General features: G+C 40.7%; 1 protein-coding gene across 2 annotated transcripts in view; it reads right to left on the bottom strand.

Moving 5' to 3' along the window:
- opcml (opioid binding protein/cell adhesion molecule-like) overlaps positions 1 to 23,253 on the bottom strand; it is a 424,175-nt gene that overhangs the window by 75,498 nt on the left and 325,424 nt on the right. For both annotated transcript variants that reach the window (XM_020485716.2, XM_020485715.2), the window contains one exon: positions 8,641 to 8,766. In XM_020485716.2, coding sequence (XP_020341305.1) covers positions 8,641 to 8,766 — 126 coding nt within the window. The remainder of the gene's footprint in view (positions 1 to 8,640; positions 8,767 to 23,253) is intronic.

The raw sequence follows: 23,253 nt of genomic DNA, 5'->3' as shown, positions 1-23,253 counted from the left end.
GTCAGTCAGGGTTTCAGGTTTCAAGCCATGTGGCTGCTGCTGTTGTTTGGTGGCAATGCCGCCTTTAATTTGTTTTTGAGTCTTGATTCCGGGCATGCCTTTTGTACATATTTATCTTTTTTCACCATCTGAACAAATGTGACTCGTTTCAGGAAACTAGGCGTATGTCGCGCGTCACTACTTCACAGAAGCGCTATTTGAACGTAAACTTATTTTTAAATCAAAATGCATTTTTTGGGCAGAAATGCCTTCTGGAACATGTGAACGTTTATGTGCCTTAATAACAGACGTGTATGCCATCTGTAAATACAAATACAATTAGTAAATTACGTGCCTAGTTGGTTAAGCCATGGATAAAGAGGCAACCTTCCCACTAGTCATGATTGGCTGAGATAATGAGTGGGCTGGACATGCCGAGAAATTTGTTTGGATTGGTCTGCCATGTAGCTCGCTTCTGTATATAATATGAGCAGGTCAGTATGTGTAGGTAATCCTTCTAAAACTCTTTTTTTGAAAGATATCACATAGTAGAACTGCATAAGTGTTGCTTTCCACTTTCTGGAGGACAGAGTTTTGAAATCAGTGGAAATAGAGTATGATAGCTAAGGAGATGGAGAAAATTCTGCTGTTTGATTGCAAATATGCAGACAGAGTCATAAAGAGAACACACAAAAGGTTCCGGATTACATCTTCTAACTAAGGGCAACCATGGCATCCATGACAAAGCGGGAGAAGTGTCCATCCATGTATACGGTTAAGATAGTCTAGCGAGCTACATCTAATTTAGTCAGATAGTCGGATTCATTTCAAGTTAAAGTGTACTGTTAGCTAGCTAGCTAACGTTAGCTGGCTGGCTAGCTGACATGACCTGTATAATCTGTGTAGTAATATTTTTCGTATCTCAGAACATTTGCATTGCTAGTTATAGCTTAATATTAGCTAGCTAACATTGAACCTGGTTGGTTAGCTACCTGCAGATTCATGCAGGGTAGTAACGTTATGAGTTGGGATTATGGGTCATTGTTTAGTTAGTAACATGTCAAAACAAAAGACTCCACTATGTTTCTTATGTCACTGTGCCAACTGTCGATAGACGTAGCGGGTAAATTCGAGTGCAGAATAACCCACAAATTTACGAACGATCAAAACCTGTTGAATATGGCCGGTGTCAGTAAATGTTGACAAGAAAAGCATAATTACATTTTGCCAGCAGCATAGTTGCAGTTACCAACGCTCTTGATAACATAAAAACAGCCTAACCAGCTCTGCTAGGGTGAGTAAAGTGGTTAGTGAGCTGTTCTCTCTTTCGTCCAGAGCGGCCAGTGTGTGCTCCGAGAGCGAAATGCTCTGAATTTATGCATGGCCAATCTGACCATGCTTTGAGTTTACAAACGCCCAGAGCACACTCTGGTACTCCAGATTAAATTGACAAACACACCCATAGTATAAACCAGCCTTTATTCTTGGAATCTTTGGTTGTTGAGTACATAACCTTACATGTGAATCCTTAAAGAGATGGGTGGGGCTAAAGCTTAAAAGGGTGTGAACGATGTGGAATGGGTGTCAAAAAGAAGAGCTCTCCAGTAGGTACCAAAAACATTCAAGGGCCATTTTCTCAAAAGTGAGGTTACAAGTTTATCAACATTCAAAACAGAATGACTTTCCCATTGTTCCTCAACTGTAATGTATGATATACCATCCACTACAGAGTCTCTATTTTTATCCAACGTAAAAAATGACATTTATATTGTTGCTACATAAGTACAAATCGAGCCAGTCGGTCACAAATAATAATCCACTTGGACTGGAAAGAGGTGAAGCGAGACAGAGCTGGCCCTGGACAAAAGGTAAGGTTGCTGTCTCTCTGGGCACGAATATAGTACATTCAACACCTAGGTGCTTACACTGATTTCTAAATCAGGTTACAGACCAGTTAAGTAGGCCTAAGACCCAAAGACATAATGAGTACAGCACAATCAGTAGGCTAGTTATTGGTTTCGTAACATAGGTTAGGGTTGGACTGAACCTACAGGACAGTAGATCTCCAGGAAGAGGTTTGGGCACGCCTTATCTCAGCTCACTGGTCACGATGGCAACACCCATCCGTAGCACGCGCTCCAGCAGGTGTATCTCACTGATCATCCCTAAAGCCAACACCTCATTTGGCCGCCTTTCGTTCCAGTACTCTGCTGCCTGTGACTGGAATGAATTGCAAAAATCGCTGAAGTTGGAGACTTTTATCTCCCTCACCAACTTCAAACATCAGCTATCTGAGCAGCTAACCGATCGCTGCAGCTGCACATAGTCTATTGGTAAATAGCCCACCCTTTTTCACCTACCTCATCCCCATACTGTTTTTATTTATTTACTTTTCTGCTCTTTTGCACACCAATATCTCTACCTGTACATGACCATCTGATCATTCATCACTCCAGTGTTAATCTGCAAAATTGTAATTATTTGCCTACCTCATGCCTTTTGCACACATTGTATATAGACTCCCCCTTTGTTTTCTACTGTGTTATTGACTTGTTAATTGTTTACTCCATGTGTAACTCTTTGTTGTCTGCTCACACTGCTATGCTTTATCTTGGCCAGGTCACAGTTGCAAATGAGAACTTGTTCTCAACTAGCCTACCTGGTTAAATAAAGGTGAAATAATTTTTATTTATTTAAATGAAGCAAATTGGGCCATGCTCATCCAAGACAGTACCAATAACTACATCAGGGAAAAGCCTTTTACCAGTGGTAGACAGGACATTGGCCAATGTCTTAACCCAAACCTTACAAGAAAACCTATGCTCATCCCTGCATGTTCACTTTGCATTGTATTCAATCCATTGCTGTTTGTAGAACTTTCCCATCCCACTGGGGTAAGCAAACCTTTCGCATTCGGACTTTTATCCCCACTGATTACGTGATCACTCCACTGACAGACAGCAATCAGTAATAATGCAAGATTGTTCCCATTGAAAGACGTATCACAGCAAATGGAATGCCATACGTTTTCCCCGGTATAATAGTCTGATTGCCACTCATCACGAGAGCTGCCAAGAGCCAACAACGCCAGTCCACAATGCCATAGAGCTGTCAATCATCCACTGACACTGCAAAATTAGAGGGCACAGACCTTCAAGCCTCCAACAGGAACTTTTCTAACTGGCAATTTTGTCTCCCCCAAGAAACAAATTAGAACAGAATTTGGAAATAAAAGTGGATCGTTGAAGGAAAGTAGACAACTTGATTGACGGCCCCTGTCATTTCTGTGTTGTGTCGTGTAAAAGTAGCAATCTTACAACAACATTGAATGGGAGAGTGGATAAGGCAGCAAAAATAATATCAAGCTGTTGATCAGATTGTGACAGAGCAGCAGGCACCGTGTATGCCGCACAATGCAGCACTCATTTGCAAACTGCAAAGTCTTCAGTATTTCCCATCGTTTTAAATTAGGAATGTCCAAAATGAAGTTTCTGACAGTTGGACGAAAGGCCACTCGTAACCTCCTCCATATAACATGTGCCCCCCTTTAATGGCCCACATTGATCCATTTGGCCCGGCAGTGCATTGTCCTCTACATGCACTGTTTTTCTCATGCACACATCTTCTAATCCTTTTAGAGAGGCTGGCAGCCAAAGATGAAGGGGCAGCGTTGAATAATTCACGGTTGTCCCCGATGAAAAAGAAGTGGAGACACAGGCTTGTAGTGCACTGAATCAATATTAAACTTGAATTGATCACATGCAAATAAGGGAATGACTGAGGGCAACTACATATACAGTATTAAGGGAATGACTGAGCCCCCCCCCCCACTACTGGGATGTGGACTGTAAAATGTCAACAGCAGTATTGAAAATATAATTTAGCTAATATTGTTCCCAGTGATGGCTGCTCTCCTGTCCTGTCACTTGTCATCCTCCACACTGTGTGGTGAGGTGTCTTTCTGCCTCAGTAGCTGCTTCAGTTACATTTCCTCATGTTCTTGGCTGACACCACTGAATGTGATACTCAATATTCACACCAGATAGAATAATCCCCATTCGATGCCTTGGCGCTTCTCTCATTGATTGTTTGATATTTAGTCATGCTTGTTTAGCTCAGTTATGTATAATTTGGTTTATTGAACTTATTTTCAAATGTGTTGTCAAAATATAGCCCAGTCACTTAGCAGTCACTTTACTGCAATTCTTACAGACATAAATGCTTTTTGGGAGTGGTCCATAATCAGAAGCGACAGAGATGGAGGCAAACTGGGAAAAGAGTGGAGAAATGTCACTCTAGAACGCATTTAAGTTCCTACACACGTCTGAGAATTTCTTTGCGAGGCAGCCAAACATCCCTCATCTTCTTCCTTTCTTTCTTTCATTACAGCTCACACATAAATGCCAAGTAAGATAACCCGCCATATCTCTGCATTTCCCTGACATTAACAGACAGTCTCAGCTAAAGACATTGCTTATTGGTTTTCACAGAAGTGATTTGTGATGCTTTTGTTGGTGCTGTGTGTCTGTCTATGGCTCCTGTAATGACAACTAAATTAATATTGGTTTCCTTTCTCTGTTATTGCCCAATTCAATAGAGTGGAGTTGGTATTTCAACATTACCACCATAATGTATGCATTGCATTTAAATGGGGTATGGTTTTAATTACACTCAATTCCAATCACGGAGAATGACACCATCTGATTTGTTGGTGCTGGTTTATTCATACAGGGCTTTCATTAAAGAGTTACCAACTCTTGGTTGTAATGAGACAAAAGTTAGCAGAAAAATTATGATATTCAAGTTAAACATTGGAAAATCTGGGCATTTGTTTTAGTGTGGTTGTTTAATAAGGATTAGCCCCTTTTCAATTTTCACCTAAAAAAGGACATATCCAAATCTAACTGCCTGTAGCTCAGGCCCTGAAGCAAGGATATGCATATTCTTGGTACCATTTGAAAGGAAACACTTTTAAGTTTATGGAAATATAGAGAATATAACACATTAGATCTGGTAAAAGACAATACAAATAAAAAAACTACTTTTTTTCTTTGTACCATCATTTTTGAAATGCAAGAGAAAGGCCATAATGTATTATTCCAGCCCTGGTGAAATTTACATGTTGGCCACTAGATGGCAGCAGTGTATGTGCAAAGTTTCAGACTGATCCAATGAACCATTGCAATTCTGTTCAAAACGTTGTATCGATACTACCCAAATGTGCCTAATTTGTTTATTAATAAATTTTCATGTTCAAAACTGTGCACACTCCTCAAACAAATAGCATGGTATTATTTCACTGTAATAGCTACTGTAAATTGGACAGTGCAGTTAGATTAAAATGAGGTAAAACTTCTTCAGGATCGGTGGGTGCCCTGCAGGACGGTTGAGCTAACGTAGGCTAATACGATTAGCATGAGGTTGTAAGTAACAAGAACATTTCCCAGGACATAGACATATCTGATATTGTCAGAAATCTTAAATTCTTATTCATCTATCTGCACGGTCCAATTTACAGTAGCTATTACATAATCCAAGTCCTTTATACTGCAGCATTATATGTTTATGTATTGTTTAAAGGAATTAGGGCAAGCAAATTGGCTTGTCCCAGTAGTGATGAGTACACGGCAGATTGGCCAGTGTTACCTAGTGTTGATTTTTCAGTGTAACATTTCCAGTGTTGATTCTTGCAATAAATGTTCATGTTAAATGAACACTCATTGGCGTAAAATAACCCCAGTGTTGGTATTACGTTGAGTGTCTTACTTACAGAGTCTTACTCTGTGGAGCATAAAACTTTCCCATCAAAACCACACACATCATTATCATATTTCCTAGCATGCTCTACTGCAGGTATATTTTTCTGGGATCATTTTTATTATATGTGTTTTTACAAGTACATTGTTTGATTGATTAATCTTATGCTACATGAAGATAATAACATACATTTTTCTTAAGTAATCCAATCAGTTAGTTAGTTTTACTCCACCCATTACTGAAATTGTTATTCCAGTTTAAAGGGTTGTGGTAGTCTCCTTTATCAATGTTTATAACTCTAATATTCAATCTGAATGCAGGTTGTGGTTGAATGAAAACTCCTGCTGTTGAATATCCCAACTCTTGTCGAATTCCAATAGGAATTACACATCAATTTGCAAGCCAGCATAATGTGATTTGCAGGCCTGACGTGGCCTGTAAACAATGAGTTTCAAGCCACTGTATTAGGGTAAAACTAGGCCATAAAGTAAGGTTTTATGAGATATGTAGTGTATTGTCATAAAGAGTTTGATTTTAATGATAACATTTGCCTAGGAACTCACTTGGTGAAGGCCAAAGGACTGAAAATGAATTCAACGACCATGTCTATAATATTGTTTATAATATTGTAATGTCCTTAACCCAACACTAAGCGACCTTGTCAAGAGATGCAGGCCTCTGAGAGTAATGGTTAAAAATACTATATGCGCATAACACCATTGGTGCAAACTATATACACTTCATAGTGTTAAAATAACCTTTGAAGTGTTATTGCATTACACTAAAAGTGTTAATTCCCTAACACTAACAAAGCGACACTTGGCCAATTGTGCATCACCCCATGAGCCTCCGGGTCGCGACAGTCTGCGGCAGAGCCTGGGCTCGAACCCAGAATCTCTGGTGGCACTGCGATGCAGGAGGCCCCCATAGTCACTTTAATAACTCTACTTACATGTACATAACACTTCAATTACCTCGACACCGATGCCCCCCGCACATTGACTCTGTACTGGTACCCCCTGTATATAGCCCCGCTATTGTTATTTACTGTTGCTCTTTAATTATTTGTTATTTATATAATTTTTTGTTGTTGTTGGTATTTCTTAAAACTGCATTGATGGTTAAAGGATTGTAAGTAAGCATTTCACTGTAAGGTTGTGACAAATCTCACAAATCATTTCACCTGTGGTATTGTGACAAATACAATTTGATTCGATTTGTTGCCTCCAGTCATCCTGGCGACGAACTGTTTCAGTTTCACTCACCCAATATATTGGACAAAAAACGGATGAAAAGGGCAGTGATTGGGAATCTCAACACAATCATTCCAACTATGTAGTATGTGGCTAAGGCTATTGCTTATCTATTTACTCTTTATTTAGGTCTACTTATTAAGCAAGTTAGCTACAGTGTAAGACTTGATAGCTCAATCATTAAGCTAGCTGGAACCTAAAATGACACAGAGCCTTGTACTGTAGCTGCTGGAAGTAGCTGCTGGAAGTAGCTGCTGGAAGTAGCTGCTGGAAGTAGCTGCTGGAAGTAGCTGCTGGAAGTAGCTGCTGGAAGTAGCTGCTGGAAATAGCTGCTGGAAGTAGCTGCTGGAAGTAGCTGCTGGAAGGATGTCATGTCATCGCCTGGAAGTGGGTGGGTGTCAGACTTCTTCTGCAAAACTTTTTTCCCGCTTCGGTGGCTACAGCTACTGGGATTGCATTCATTTGGTTAGCTACCAAGAAATGTGACTCATGCACTAATAAAATAGCTACTCATCTACTCAAACTTGAACGACTGTTAGCATATCTCATAGTTGTCCAAATGTATTTGGCATCGATCAAATGAGCAGGCAGGCCAGCTATAAATCACATCACTTGTTAAAACGTTGGTTATTATGGGATTGGGGCCGGCTGCTGCAAGCCGAGCAGGGAACTATTCGTCATTGTATTCACAGTGCAATTTAGACTGGCAACTACACGCTGAAAAGTTTGAGGGTTTATCTACCGTCCCCTTTGCTAGATTTGAGCTAATCTGGCTCAGGCTAATGTTGTTGTTGTTGGGCATAGGCAACTGAGGAATAAATAGCCTACTTCTTGGTTGTTGGATTCAATTTAAAATTCCCAAAAGTAAGACGTGGTATTTATATATTTGCAGAAAACCATTCAGGTTTCTTTTGTAACTTTGGCTAGTGCTTTCTAAATAATTAAACAAAAATGCATTGTTCTGCTGCCTGTAAGCACAGTACAGTAGTGCAACATCAATGTGAATGGCATAGGCTATATGGCATGGTCTTCTTGCATAACAGGTCTACTCTAGCTGTGAGTGGTAATGGAGCACCGGGTCTGTGTAGATTCCGACCTGGACAAGACGGACACGTTTTATTTGCTTTTATTTACTTCAGTGTCTATTAATTGCCCAAACGCACAGTCACTTGCTCATTCATTGCTATAGAATTTTCACAAACACCGACTACTTCATTTCCAAACATTCTATGAATAATGAAAACATGAACATGTGCACATCTATGGCCTATTCACAAAATGTCATTACATTTGATGGTGCTAAATCTGTGTCAATTCCTCTTTTAACACTGAAAAGTGTGGAACCATATACACACTGGCCCAGCGTTAATTTATAAAATGTCAATCACCTTAGATTTGAGCATCTGTGGCCTCCATTTAAGAACATCCTCAATTACTTAAAATGTGTCACTGGTGTAACCATCATTGATGCTACTACTCCTAGCCTACTCCTTAAAAATGATTGAAAGTCATTTAAGCTGCCATATCAGTTGATTTAGAATAGAAAAATTCTGTTAATTTGATTTAAAAAATGACATGCCCAATGCCACTTCAATTCAAGAACGACCCACCTCAGTTTGCAGAGTTAGTATTGGTGGAGGCCCTGTCTTACCTTTTGCCGAGCGATGCTTCCATATGATGTTGGGTTCTGGTCGTCCAATGGCAAGACACATTAGAGTAATGTTGCTGCCCTCGTTCACTGTGATGTCCGTCGATATGTTTGTGATCTTTGCAGGTACTAAGGAAATTGGACAAAAAAAACATAGTACTTTCAATTAGAATTTAATTCAATCATACATTTAGTAAGAATATAGATACAGCACTTTTGTTAGAAAAATGTTGACCTCATCTCAACCATCACAATTCAAACCATCAAAACCATGTAGCAAGCTTACAACTCATTTATGGTCATTACCATGTAGAACATTGTACATTCTCACGAGACACTATCATATATAAATGTATAAATATATACTTTAGATAGGCATATGCCATTTGAATGTTGGATTTCAGTCCGCATTGACTGCTATTTAGGTGTAATAAAACTCAAAATTGAACCTGGACTTACATGTTGCATTTTTGACATCCAGTGTAGCTAATAAGGGTTATTATAATGGATAGGAAAGGCAGATAGGTATGTAACCAGTGATTGGGGACCATGGGGTGAGTGGTTTGCTCTCGTACATCTCATTGACCTTTATATCTAATGCTCTAATTATTATGCATTTCTAATGTTCATTTCTGGCTCATTTAGGGGACAGTTCCTAACCTACTTTTAAATGCCACAGAATAGCTTTCTCCAATCCTTACAGATTTGGCTTGTCACCTAAAACCCTCAAAAACTTTTCAGATGCACAATTGAGAGCATCCTGTTGGGCTATATCACTGCCTGGTATGGCAACTGCACAGGCACACAACCACAGGGCTCTCCAGACACATCACCAGGGGAAAGCTACCTGCCCTACAGCAACCCGATGTCACAGGAAGGCCAAAAAGATAATCAAGGACAACAACCACCCAAGCCACTGCCTGTTCACCCCGCTACCATCCAGAACGCGAGGTCAGTACAGGTGCATCAAAGCTAGGACCGAGAGACTGAAAAACAGTTTCTAGCTCAAGGCCATCAGACTGTTAAACAGCCATCACTAGCACAGAGAGGCTGCTGCCTACATACAGACTTGAAAATCATTGGCCACTTTAATGAATGGAACACTAGTCACTTTAATAATGCAACTTTAATAATATTTGCATATCCTGCATTACTCATCTCATATGTATATACTGTATTCTATACTATCTATTGCATCTTCACCTATGCCGCTCTGTCATTGCTCATTCATATATTTATATATTCTTATTCCATTCCTTTACCTAGATTTGTGTGTATTAGTTATTTGTTGAGGAATTGTTAGATATTACTTGTTAGATATTGCCGCACTGTCGGAACTAGAAGTACAAGCATTTCGCTACACTCGCAATAACATCTGCTAACCATGTGTGTGACCAATACAATTTGATTTTGATGAGATGTTCTGTTACAAATCAATGAAGAAAATACAAGTAAATTGCTGAAAGTGTTGGTCCCAGGTTTCATGAGCTGAAATAAAAGATAAACAAAAAGCTTATTTCTCTAAAAAGTTGTGCACAAATTTGTTTACATCGCTGTCAGTGAGAATTTCTCCTTTGCCAAGATAATCCATCCACCTTACAGGTGTGTTATATCAAGATGCTGATTAAACAGCATGATCACTAAACAGGTGCACCTTGTGTTGGGGACAAAAAAGGTCACTCTAAAATGTTTATTTATGTCACACAACACAATGCCACAGATGTCTCAGGTTTTGAGGGAGCGTTAAATTGGCATGCTGACGGCAGGAATGTCCACCAGAGCTGTTGACAGATAATTAATGTGCAGTTCTCTACCTTAACCCGCCTCCAACATTGTTTTAGAGGATTTGGCAGTACGTCTAACTGACCTCACAACCACAGACCAAGTGTAACCACACCAGCCCAGGACCTCCTCATCTGGCTTCTTCATCTGTGGGATTGTCCAAGACCAGCCACCGGACAGCTGATGAAACTGTGGGTTTGCACAACTGAAGAATTTCTGAACAAACTGTCAGACACCGTATCAGGAAGCTCATCTGCGTGCTGCTTGTTCTCACCAGTGTCTTGACCTGACTGCAGTTCGGCGTCATAATGATCTTCAGTGGGTAAATGCTCACCATCGATGGCCACTGGCACGCTGGACAAGTGTGCTCTTCACTGATGAATCCTGATTTCAACTGTACCGCAGATGGCAGACAGCATGTATGGCATCGTGTCGGTGAGTGGATTGCTGATGTCAACATTGTGAACAGAGTGCCACATGGTGGCGGTGGGATTACGGTATGGGCAGGCATAAACTACAGACAACTATCACATTTGAATGACATGACGAGATCCTGAGGCCCATTGTCTTGCCAATCACCCACTGCCATCACCTCATGTTTGATCATGAAAATGCACAGTCCCATGTTGCAAGGATCTGTACACAATTCCTGGAAGCTGAAAATGTCCCAGTTCTTCCGTGGCCGGTATACTGACCAGACATGTCACCCATTGAGCATGTCTGTGATGCTTTGGTTTCTACTGTGTTATTGACTTGTTAATTGTTTACTCCATGTGTAACTCTTTGTTGTCTGCTCACACTGCTATGCTTTATCTTGGCCAGGTCGCAGTTGCAAATGAGAACTTGTTCTCAACTAGCCTACCTGGTTAAATAAAGGTGAAATAAAAATAAAATAAAAAGTGTACAACAGCGTTTTCCAGTTCCCGCCAATATCCAGCAACTTCGCACAGCCATTGAAGAGGAGTGGGACAACATTCCACAGGCCACAATCAACAGTCTGATCAACTCTATGCAAAAGAGATCTGTGACCATGAGGCAAGATACTGACTGGTTTTCTGATCCATGCCCCTACCTTTTTTTAAGGTATCTGTGACCAACAGATGTACAGTATATCTGTATTCCCAGTCATGTGAAATCCATAGATTAAGGCCAAATTACTATTTAAATTGACTGATTTCCTTACATGAACTGTAACTCAGTAAAATAGTTGAAATTGTTGCATATTGCGTTTATATTTTAGTTCAGTGTAGTTCGCCTTTATGTAAGGTCAATTTCACTTAAGAATTTGGTTCCCTATGAAATGTACTTTTGCTTTCACTAGCTGGACATATCCGTTTTGTTGAACACAGACGTTTGCAAAGTAAGCATCTGAAGATGGTCAACACAACATGTAAATATCAGAGCCTTATTTTCATTACAGATACCTTAATCAGCCATCACTGGTTCTTATCATATCAATAATGCCATAAGTACATTATAAACCATCTCCAACCCTCTATCAACCGTAGCCAGTCAATGGTAGCAACAGCAGTCAAGTGCTTTCAAAACAGGTATAATACCTCAACCAAGGAATCTGACATTTTGTTGTAAAGCGAAGGGACACGCTAAACTACACTGCAACTCCCTCAGCGGGTCTTAACCTTTGGCAGTCTAGTTTCCCTCAGTGTGACTTCAGAGCGAGGAGACCTGACCAGACTAACTGGCTGATGAAAAGCAGGGAGCAGAGTCTATACATCTCGGCCCTCCAAGTCTCCTGCTGAGATGAATGGGCTGGAGAGTCTGTGAAGGAACAGTTGACTGTAGTCTAGAGGTTTGAGATCATTGCGTCAGCATTTTTCACACTGCGGTTGGGAGCGGGTAGTAAGAATGACAACATTGGGATGAAAATATGTTTTGTCATTCCGCAGATTATTTGGAAACGGTCGTCTTTCTGCTTTATGTGAGTTAGCCTAGGCCTACCTATTGTATTAAGATTCACTGCTTCAAGTTAAGTAGCCCACCTCTCCTCTCCTAGTTGGTCGTGAGAGATCAAGTGTGCCTAGTATACTGTATGTGCGGTCTTTATTAAATAGTGTTGGATGCCTATGCATGGGCGGAGAATCACGTAGCATTTATCTTTCCAATTCAATTAAATATGAAAATGAATATCCCATTGAGCATGGTGAAGTTATTAATTGTACTTTGGATGGTGTAACAATACACCCAGTCACTACAAAGATACTCAGTTATCGGAGAGGAAGGAAACCCCTCAGGAATTTTACCATGAGGCCATTGGTGAGTTTCAAATAGTTAATAGCTGTGATAGGAGAAAACCGAGGATGCATCATCAATATGGTAGTTACTCCACAATACTAACCTAATTGACAGATGAAATGAAGGAACGCACTAAAGTAATACTGCAAAAAATGTGGCAAATCAATTCACTTTTTGTCCTGAATACAAAGTGCTGTGTTGTATTGTATTTTCCCCAAACATTACTGAGTACCACTGTCCATATTTCCAAGTATAGTGGTGACTGCATCATGTTATGGGTATCCATCTAATCGTTAAGGACAGGGGAGTTTTTCAGGATCAAAAAATTAATGGAATGGAGCTCAGCACAGGCAAAATCTTAGAGAAAAAACCTGGTTCAGTGTGCTTTCCACCAGACACTGGAAGATGAATTCACCTTTCAGCAGGACAATAACCTAAATCACAAGTCCAAATCTACACTAGAGTTGCTAACCAAGAGGCAGTGAATGTTCCCGAGTGGCTGAGTTACACTGTTGACTTAAATCTGCTTGAAAATCTATGACAAGACTTATGTCTTGGTTGTCTAGCAATGATCAAAACCAATTTAACAGAGCTTGAAGTCTTGGGGAAATATTGTGCAATCCAGGTGTGCAAAGCTTTTAAAGACTGACCCAAAGGTGATTCTAATGTGTATTGGCTCTAGGGTGTGAATACTTATGTGAATTACATTTCAGTATTTCAATTTCAATACATTTGAAAAAAATCTACAAATTCTGAATGTTTTCACTTTGCCAATATTGGGTATTGTGTGTAGATGGGAGAGCATCCATTCTGAATGTAGGCTGTAACACAACAAAATGTGGATTAAGTCAAGGGGTATGAAAACCTTCTGAAGGAACTGTATTTGTCTCTGCCTGCAAATCATCCTCATAAAAGGTAGGCTATATCCTATATACAAAACGTAGCTCAAGAGAAAGTGCAAGTGTCCGCTTTCATCATTGATGCTGCTTCAAGTTTAGTAGCAATACTTGCAAGATCAGGTGTGCGTTTGGTCTCAATTAAATAGAGTAGGCTTACTTGTCCCAAATTTGATGGGACAAGTGTGCAGAGTCACATACGCATAAAATAACATTACGGGACTGCAGTTAGGTTCGGGACCAGCTCTTTCAGTAGCGCCCAGCGGGTGTGGGCAGGTGCGGTATGAAAACCTGCAGGTGCGGGGCGGAAGCCAATGACTAAATAAGTCCTGCTCAAACCTCTACCGAAGTCATCTAGCTTGATAATGTCACGAACCCCGCTTCCTGAGTCTGTGTTTGCCTGTGTTTCTGTCCTGGAGTGTGTTTCCGGTGTCCTGGAACGCACCCTGTCTGGTTGCCGGGCAGATTAGCTTGTTGGGAGATCGATGTTCACCCGCACCTGTATCCCATCAGTAATCTGCACACCTGTCCTGATCATCACCTCTCCCCTTCAAAAGCTCTGACCTGACATCCATTTCCTGCCGGATCGTTAGCCATGAACAGTATGTTGTGCCATAGTATCAGCCTCAAGTTGGATAGAATTTGTTTTGTTGTTTTGTACGTCTTGCTTGCCTTCAACTTACCTCCGTTTGTTCTGTCTTCAGTTACTCACCCGGATCATTTACCCCATTCCCGCCTGGTCATCGCATTCCCGCTTCCCCATTGGATCCACCTATTTACTCCCATCAACTCACCACCACTGCCCGCTACGCCACCTGGATGTATCTACCCAATCACATTCACTTGTAAATAAATACTCACCTTCTTCCTACTCTCCTTGTCCTGGTCTGCTTCTGGGTTCGATTTTGAAGAAACGTGACAGATAATGGCGGTTGCCAGAGATTAAAACATGCTCAGTTGCAGTGCCCTAATGGTAGTCAGAAATCAAGACCCCAGGAAATGCGTCACTCTGTTCATGTCAGCACAGCGAGGGAGGGAGCTGATAATCAAGGTCTGTGGATGTTGGAAGATTTCTTTAGGGTGTTTATTTGACGATGGAGCTTTTCAATTTTCTGTTCTTATATGAATGGCTCCAAATGGAAAACGTTACATGACTTTAGGTTGGAGTCATTAAAACTCGTTTTTTAACCACTCCACAAATTTCTTGTTAAACAAACTATAGTTTTGGAAAGTCGGTTAGGACATCTACTTTGTGCATGACTCAAGTAATTTTTCCAACAATTGTTTACAGGCAGATTATTTCACGTATAATTCACTGTATCATAATTACAGTGGGTCAGAAGTTCATATACACTAAGTTGACTGTGCCTTAGAAACAGCTTGGAAAATTCCAGAAAATTATGTCATGGCTTTAGAAGCTTCTGTTAGGCTACTTGACATATTTGAGTCAATTGGAGGCGTACCTGTGGATGTATTTCAAGGGCTACCTTCAAACTCAGTGCCTCTTTGCTTGACATCGTGGGAAAATCAAAAGAAATCAGCCAAGATCTCAGAATAAAAAAGTAGACCTCCACAAGTCTGGTTCATCCTTGGGAGCAATTTCCAAACGCCTGAAGGTACCACGTTCATCTGTACAAACAATAGTACACAAGTATAAACACCATGGGACCACGCAACCTGTCTTCTAGCATATTGTGGTGCGTTAAGTGCAAATCAATCCCAGAACAATGGCAAAGGACCTTGTGAAGATGCTGGAGGAAATAGGTACAAAAGTATCTATATCCACAGTAAAACGAGTCCTATGTCGACATAACCTGAAAGGCCCCTCAGCAAGGAAGAAGCCACTGCTCCAAAACTGGCATAAAAAAGGAAGACTACGGTTTGCAACTGCGCATGGGGGCAAAGATCATACTATTTGGAGAAATGTCCTCTGGTCTGATGAAACAAAAATAGAACTGTTTAGCCATAATAACCATAGTTATGTTTGGAGGAAAAAGGGGGAGGCTTGCAAGCCGAAGAACACCATCCCAAACGTGAAGCACGAGGGTGGCAGCATCATGTTGTGGGGGTGCTTTGCTGCAGGAGGGACTGGTGCACTTCCACACACACACTTACACATAGACACATGCGTGTGTTTGTATGTCTGTGCAACCTTGGACTACTTTTTACAGCGGATGTGCAACCTATAATAGACTCAAAATCCACATATTCGATTTAATTACTATATAATTTGCATCCGACATCAATGGAATCTTTTATCTTAGGAATCATGACAATGTACTTTTGGCAAATCTCATCCATTGACATCTGCCCACACATCAAAGGCATTGTTACAGCTATGTTCTCCAAATCTATAGTTGATGTTCATTTATAACCAATCCAAAATGGTTAAAAATGTCAAACGAATTACTAAAGATTTTCCAACCTTACTACCTGTACACCTAGTCCCCAAAAACATCAGAGCCAACTTCTAGTGTCTCACCAACATACAGTATATAAGTATGTACTCATATGTACTCCTAAACTAAGTATGTACTCATTGTCAAATCAGGGAAGCACCCAGAGTCATAGAGCAGTAACATCTCCAAATATTTGAGTCTGGGAAGCATCATAAAACACTGGGGCTTGGGGCTGCTTGAGCATTGACGGGAGGGAAAACTAGGCCGATATCATGCTGGTTGGTGGGAGGGAAAAGGGTGACACCTGGCTTTAAACTTCTAAGCTCTTCAATTCAAAGGCAGCTCTGCTCCAGGGACTGGAACTCATACAGTAGCATGCCTGTGTTCTAGGCTCCAGTCCAAATAATGATGTTGCATGAAAGTCAAATGGAATTATTATTTGACCCTGCTGGTCATCCATGAACTTTTGAACATCGTGGCCATGTACTGTTGTAATCTTCACCCTGCACAACCAAAAGAGGACTGGCCACCACTCAGAGCCTGGTCCCTCTCTAGGTTTCTTCCTAGATTCCTGCCTTTTTAGGGAGATTTTCCTAGCCACCGTGCTTCCACATCTGCATTGCTTGCTGTTTGGGGTTTTAGGCTGGGTTTCTGTATAGCACTTAGTGACATCGGCTGATGTAAGAAGGGCTTTATAAATACATTTGATTGATTGATTTGATTGAATCACAAAGGTATTGCTTACGCTTATAGCTGTATTCCATTTATTTTTATCCCCCCAAAAAACTAATATCACAACCATTATACTCTGTAACTGTTTTTAAATCACCATTGGCCTCATGCTGAAATCCCTGAGCAGTTTCCTTCCTCTCCAGCAACTGAGTTAGGAAGGGTGCCTGTATCTTTCTAGCGACTGGGTGTATTTATACACAATCCAAAGTAATAGTAGTTAATAACTTCACCATGCTCGAAGGGATATTCAGCATTCAGTGCCCTTCTTTGCGAGGCATTCGAAAACCTCCCTGGTCTTTGTGGTTGAATCTGTGCTTGAAATTTACTTCTCGATTGAGGGACCTTACAGGCAATTGTATGTGTGGGGTACAGAGTTCGACTAGTCATTAAAAAATCATGTTTAACCACCATAATTGAACACGGAATGAGTCCATGCAACTTATTATGAGATTTGTTAAGCACATTTTTACTCCTGAACTTATTTAGGCTTGCCATAACAAAGAGGTTGAATACTTATTGATTCAAGACCTTTCAGCATCAAATATTTTATTAATTTAAAAAACAAATCTACAAAAGTTCCACTGAAATTATGGGGGATTGTGTGTAGATCAGTGACACAAAATCTCAATTCAGGCTGTAACACAACAAAATGTGGAAAAGGTCAAGGGGTGTGAATACTTTCTGAAGGCACTGTATATGCAGACATGTGCACAGATAGGGGTCTACATGTGCCCTCCCACTCCAATGCGCCCTTCTGGGAGGTGGTATGTATTAGGGCATTAATTGCGGTAAAGGAATTTCATCATGGGTCCCTGATATGTAATACACAGAAATGTATAATTATGGATATTAATGTCATTCTTTTCATGGTGATGTATTATAAATAGGTACACAAATGTAGGAACATGTAATATCCTCCTTTGCATGTTTGGGTATTATTCTACAAATTATACTACATTATTTTAATGAGCTCCGCCACAAACAAGACCAAATTTAGTTGGTATGGACCGGACCAAATCTAAACCAATAATAGACCAGTTTGGACATTAAAGTACCTAGTTTAACTTCTGCTTCCAACTCACACCCTCAAACACGTAGATCCCCTGAACGCAGCTCACTCTCCAGATCTCAATCACCTGAATTCTAATCACCTGTTCACACACTTGTATGGCATATCTCCAGTCAGAACAGAAAACAGCACAAACTTTTCCCCGTCACATTTTCTGTCTGGTGCCTGCATTGCCTTCATTGTTGTTTTCCTTACTAATGATACTTTGATAGGAACGCACACATGTCCAGAGTTAAGTGCCTTATTGCGTTATCATAATAGTTTCTCCATATTGTGTTATGTCGTTTCTACTGTAGTACACAGTATGTACAGTGCATTCGGAAAATACTCAGACACCTGGACATTTTCAAAATGTTCTTATGGTACATATGTATTCTAATATAGATTTTTTTTTTATTCCTTATCAATCTACACACAATACCCCGTAATGACAAAGCAAAAACATGTTTTTGGTGGAGGGCTGCAGAGAATGTTGTGCTTCTGGGAGTTTCTCTCATCTCCACAGAGGTACTCTGGAGCTCTGTCAGTGACCATCACGTTCTTGGTCACCTCCCTGACCAAGCAACCACCGATTGCTCAGTTTGGCTGGGCGGACAGCTCTAGGAAAAGTCTTGGTAGTTCCAAACTCCTTCCATTTAAGAATGATGGAGGCCACTGTGTTCTTGGGGCCTTTCAATGCTGCATACATCTTTTGGTACCTTTCCCCAGATCTGTGCCTCAACAAAATCCTGTCTTGGAGCTTTACGGGGAATTCCTTCGACCTCATGGCTTGGTCTTTGCTCTGACATGGACTGTCAACTGTGGGACCTTATATAGACTGGTGTGTGCCTTTCCAAATTACGTCCAATCAATTGAATTTACCACAGGTGGACTCCAATCAAGTTGTAGAAACATCTCAAGGATGATCAATGCAAACAGCATGCATCTGAGCTCAATTTCGAGTCTCATAGCAAAGGGTCTGAATACTTATACAAATATGGTATTTCTGTTGTTTAAAAAAAAAAAAATGTGCAAACATTTCTAAAAATCGGATATCACTTTGTCATTATGGGGTATTGTGTGTAGATAAAAGAAAAATAAATATTTAATCAATATTAAAATAAGGTTGTAACGTAACACAATAGAAAGGGGAAGGGGTCTGAATACTTTTCAAATGCACTGTATGTATGGAGCACAATGTATTCTGTTTGTATCCCTTTATAGCCGCAGACACGCAAGGTACGAATTTCATTACCTTCATGGTGTTATACTCAATTGGGCTTATGTAGCTAACTACATTTGTCTATTAATTCTGTAAAACAATGCTAATGGCGTCAGAGAAGTATTAGCTTGTGTTGTGTTCTTTGAAGCTGCCCTGGCCTTAGACTATAATGTCCTGGAAAAATCCTGACTTCATGTCTCACATAACAAAGAACTTGACCCCAAACCTGTGTTTTTTGGAGGGAATATATTGACAGAACACCAGCCTACAACTTCCATAAAATCAGGGACTCATCAAAGCATAGGTCCTTGTATGGCAAAAATGTCCAACCAAATGGCGATGTCAGGCTGGTAAGAACATTTTCCTTTTGTGTAACGGGTCATTTCGGTTGGCAGTAGCATTGTTGATGAAATGTAGGCATCGCAACAGAACTAGGAAGCAGTCTTGGGAAAAGAGAGCACCAAAAAAGAGAGTTGCAAACATAGGATCCGTGCTCCATTATTTCCTTCAGGCAGTTCATCTTCACTATTCCCATGAGAAGGACTGTCACCAGGAAGGTTAACATTTCACTAATTGTGGTTGTCATCCATTTAGTGAGCTTCCCCCTCACTGCTGGCTCTCTCTTCTCCTGTAGCTCCAAGGCATAGCGGTCTCCTCCACTGTCTCCCACCAGCTCTTCTATCAGAACAAACTTGAAGCACTCTGCCTCAGAGGGAGATTGCATGGGGCTTTGCCCTCCAGACTGGGACTCAAAGCCAACAGCAGGACCAGGAGGGGTGAAATGGCTGACGGACTTCCAGCAACCGCAGACCTGTACTTCACCCAGTGTTGGTCGGCCTTCATCAACACCAGCATCTTCAGAGAGCCCTGGGACTTTGTTGGCGGGCAAGGGGTCCTCAGATTCTTGGCCAAAAGGATGGGGGGGTGGGGGGGGGCAGCACCTAACTGTCACTGTCAGAATCTGATTCCTCACTTTCATACTCAGAATTACTCCCAAAATGTTCACATTTGTGAGTTGTCTCCTTTTGAAAGACATTGCTAGCTTAGCCTACTAGCTACATACAGTACACACACAACAACACTGAATGTGAGTTCCAGAGGTTAAGTGAGTGACTGCCAGCACTCGCTATTTGTATCAATAAATTATTATCAGAAAATCGTTTGTGCAGTAATAATTTATCTATTTACGGTTTTATTCACATTTTCAAGTGCTGGTGACAAATCATGGATTCCAATGCTTGCATAGATTGTAATGGACACATATGTGTGTAAAATCATTTTGTGAAGGTTGTACTGTATGATGAGCTAATGCTAAGCTAATTGCCAGCTGTGTGTGGAGCCATTTTGTTGACATTAAACAAAGCATTCTGGGTGTCACGTAAACATCTGACAGACAAAACATGTTATAACAAAATGAGGTGAAGGGATGGTTCACTTGTTTTTCGAGTAAACTTCCAGAAGTGAATGATGGGAAGTGAATTATGGTAGATGACACACCCCCTTCAACATGCATATTGCAAACAGACCCAACTCATCTTGTCACCTCTTTTTATCTTTGGTTGACGTGGAAAAACAAACATTGCGCCGTGGACACACTCTACCAACCGTCGATTACTTTCAACTTTTAGTAGGTGTTTTACTAAATTATTTAGAACACTGGTGAGCCCGTGATGTGAATTGTAAATAATAATTGCTATTAGCTAATTCATATTATGGTTTCTGTCAGCCAAGAGTTAGCTAAATATGTCTGCTTATGTTCGCTCACCGTTTCTCAGTCAGCGATAGGACTAATGTAGCCTGCATTTTCTGATTTGGGTGAGAATTGTTGTACTGTTGCTACTTCTTTCAAAGTCTGAACATTGTATCCAAAAATAAACTGCTCACATTGAGGACATAAAGACTGTGTTTCTGCTAAAATGTTTCTGTTAAAAAAACTGAGTGGCCATCTCAAACCCTAACTGTTGCATCAATCCTAACTAGTTGTTCTATGAAGTGTTCTAATCACACCGGTTTGAGTGTACGCTGCAGGGACCACTAAAAATTGATCACGCCCTTTTGCTCATGCACATCATAGGGGTAAATGTAATATAAAAATTATGTTAATCGTTCATTCTTACCACCAGCAATAGTCTGCGAACAGTTCAAATGCTAATTTGCTAGCAAGAGCTTTGGGTGAACCTTGCCTGCGAGGCATTACTGATGCCAAAAGCACCCTAGAAATGGGCACAATAAGAACTGTCATTGAATCCATTTAAAATACATGGTCATAAAAAAAGTGACTTTTTCACAAAATAGAGGGACACAAAGACAACAAATGTGGTACAGTGTGGAAATGATATAAAATTTGTGAATGAAATGCAGAAATTGAAAATGCTGAAAATTCTTTTGGGTTGAAGTTTGAACAGTTTATTGGTCACATACATCGTTTGGCAGATGCTATAGTGGGTGCCACGAAATGCTTATGTTACTAGCTCCTAACGATGCAGTAAAATGTCAATCAAGTACACAAATAATAATAATTCTTAAAAAAACATAAATAAATCAAGACATTTCAGAATGAATAAAATTAACAACCCAAATAGCACTGTAACAATAATTCAAATGCAATCTATGCATTCTGAAACCAAGATTGAACTCTTTGGCCTGAATGCCAACTGTCATGTCTGGAGGAAACCTGGCACCATCCGTATGTTGAAGCATGGTGGTGGAAGCATCATGCTGTGGGGATGTTTTTCAGCGGCAGGGACTGGGAGAGTAGTCAGGATCAAGGGAAAGATGAGCAAAGTACAAAGAGATCCTTGATGAGAACCTGCTCCAGAGCGCTCAGGACCTCAGACTGGGGCAAAGGTTCACTTTCCAAAAGGACAACGACCCTAAGCACAGCCAAGACAACACAGGAGTGGCTTCGGGACACGTCTCTGAATGTCCTTGAGTGGCCCAGCCAGTGTCCGGACTTGAACCCGATCGAGCATCATCTTTTTTTTGCTTTGTCAGTATGTGGTATTGTGTGTAGATTGATGAGGGGGAAAAAACAATGTAATCCATTTTAGAATAAGTCTGTAACGTAACAAAATGTGGACTTTCCGAATGCATTGTATGTTCACTAGAAGAATTAACACAATATATACTAAGAATGTTATGTACAGTAGTAGATATATTAGAGTGAGCTATGTCAAGAATCCAGTATATAAATAAATATGTGGTGTGTATAAAACATGTAACTAAAATGCAATGTACAGTAGTGGAATTATTACAATCAACTATGGCAAGAATACAGAATTTAAATACACAGTGTGAAATAGGAAGTGTCCAGTGGTGTCCAGTGTTGGTAATCAGGCCTACTACTGTTGTGTCATCTGCAAACTTGATGATTGAGTTGGAGGCGTGAGTAGTCACGCAGTCACGGGTGAACATGGAGTACAGGAGGGGGTTGAGCATGCACCATTGTGGGGCCCCTGTGTTGAGGATCAGCGAAGTGGAGGTGTTGTTTCCTACCTTCACCAACTAGGGGAATCCCGTCAAGAAGTCCAGGACCCAGTTGCACAGGGCGGGGGTTCAGACCCAGGGCCTTGAGCTTGATGATGAGCTTGGAGGGTACTATGGTGTTGAATGCTGAGCTATAGTCAATGAACAGCATTCTTACATAAGTATTCCTCTTGTCCAGATGGGATAGGGCAGTGTGCACTGCGATGGCATCGTCTGTGAATCTATTGGGGCGTTAAGCAAATGGAAGTGGGTCTAGGGTGTCAGGTAAGGCAAAGGTGATATGATCCTTAACCAGCCTCTCAAAGCACTTCATGACGACAGAAGTGAGTGCTACGGGGCGTGCCATCAGTCTTGTGTGTTTTCATGTTCATCACTCACTCACTGTCAAAGTCCCTACATCAGCGCATAGCTACTCTGCTACATATTTTTTTTCAACGTGAAAATGCAAGCGCCTCACTCAAACGTCACATTTGCTTGTAAACAAAAAAATACTCTATAACCTTTCATTCTCATAACACACATCGCTAACTGAGTTATACATTTACATAAAGATTTTTTTTTAATGGGTAAAATCATTTAATTGGGATTATATTTTGATATATCAAATTGCTATGGAAACATGAAAAATCAGGGAACCGGTGAAGTAGTGATCGACAGCATCACCTTGAAAGGCAAACATTTCTCAGAGACGCAAGCTTGTGAATGTCACTCCAATCCCTGTTTGCCCCTTAGAGATGCCACCAGAAACCCCAAGGGTGAAAACTAACTAGTACCCTCAACATTTATGCGATATTAAAT

This window comes from Oncorhynchus kisutch, linkage group LG6 (genome assembly GCF_002021735.2).
Source record: "Oncorhynchus kisutch isolate 150728-3 linkage group LG6, Okis_V2, whole genome shotgun sequence".
Lineage (NCBI taxonomy): Eukaryota > Metazoa > Chordata > Actinopteri > Salmoniformes > Salmonidae > Oncorhynchus > Oncorhynchus kisutch.
This window is presented reverse-complemented; position numbering and strand designations above follow the sequence as displayed.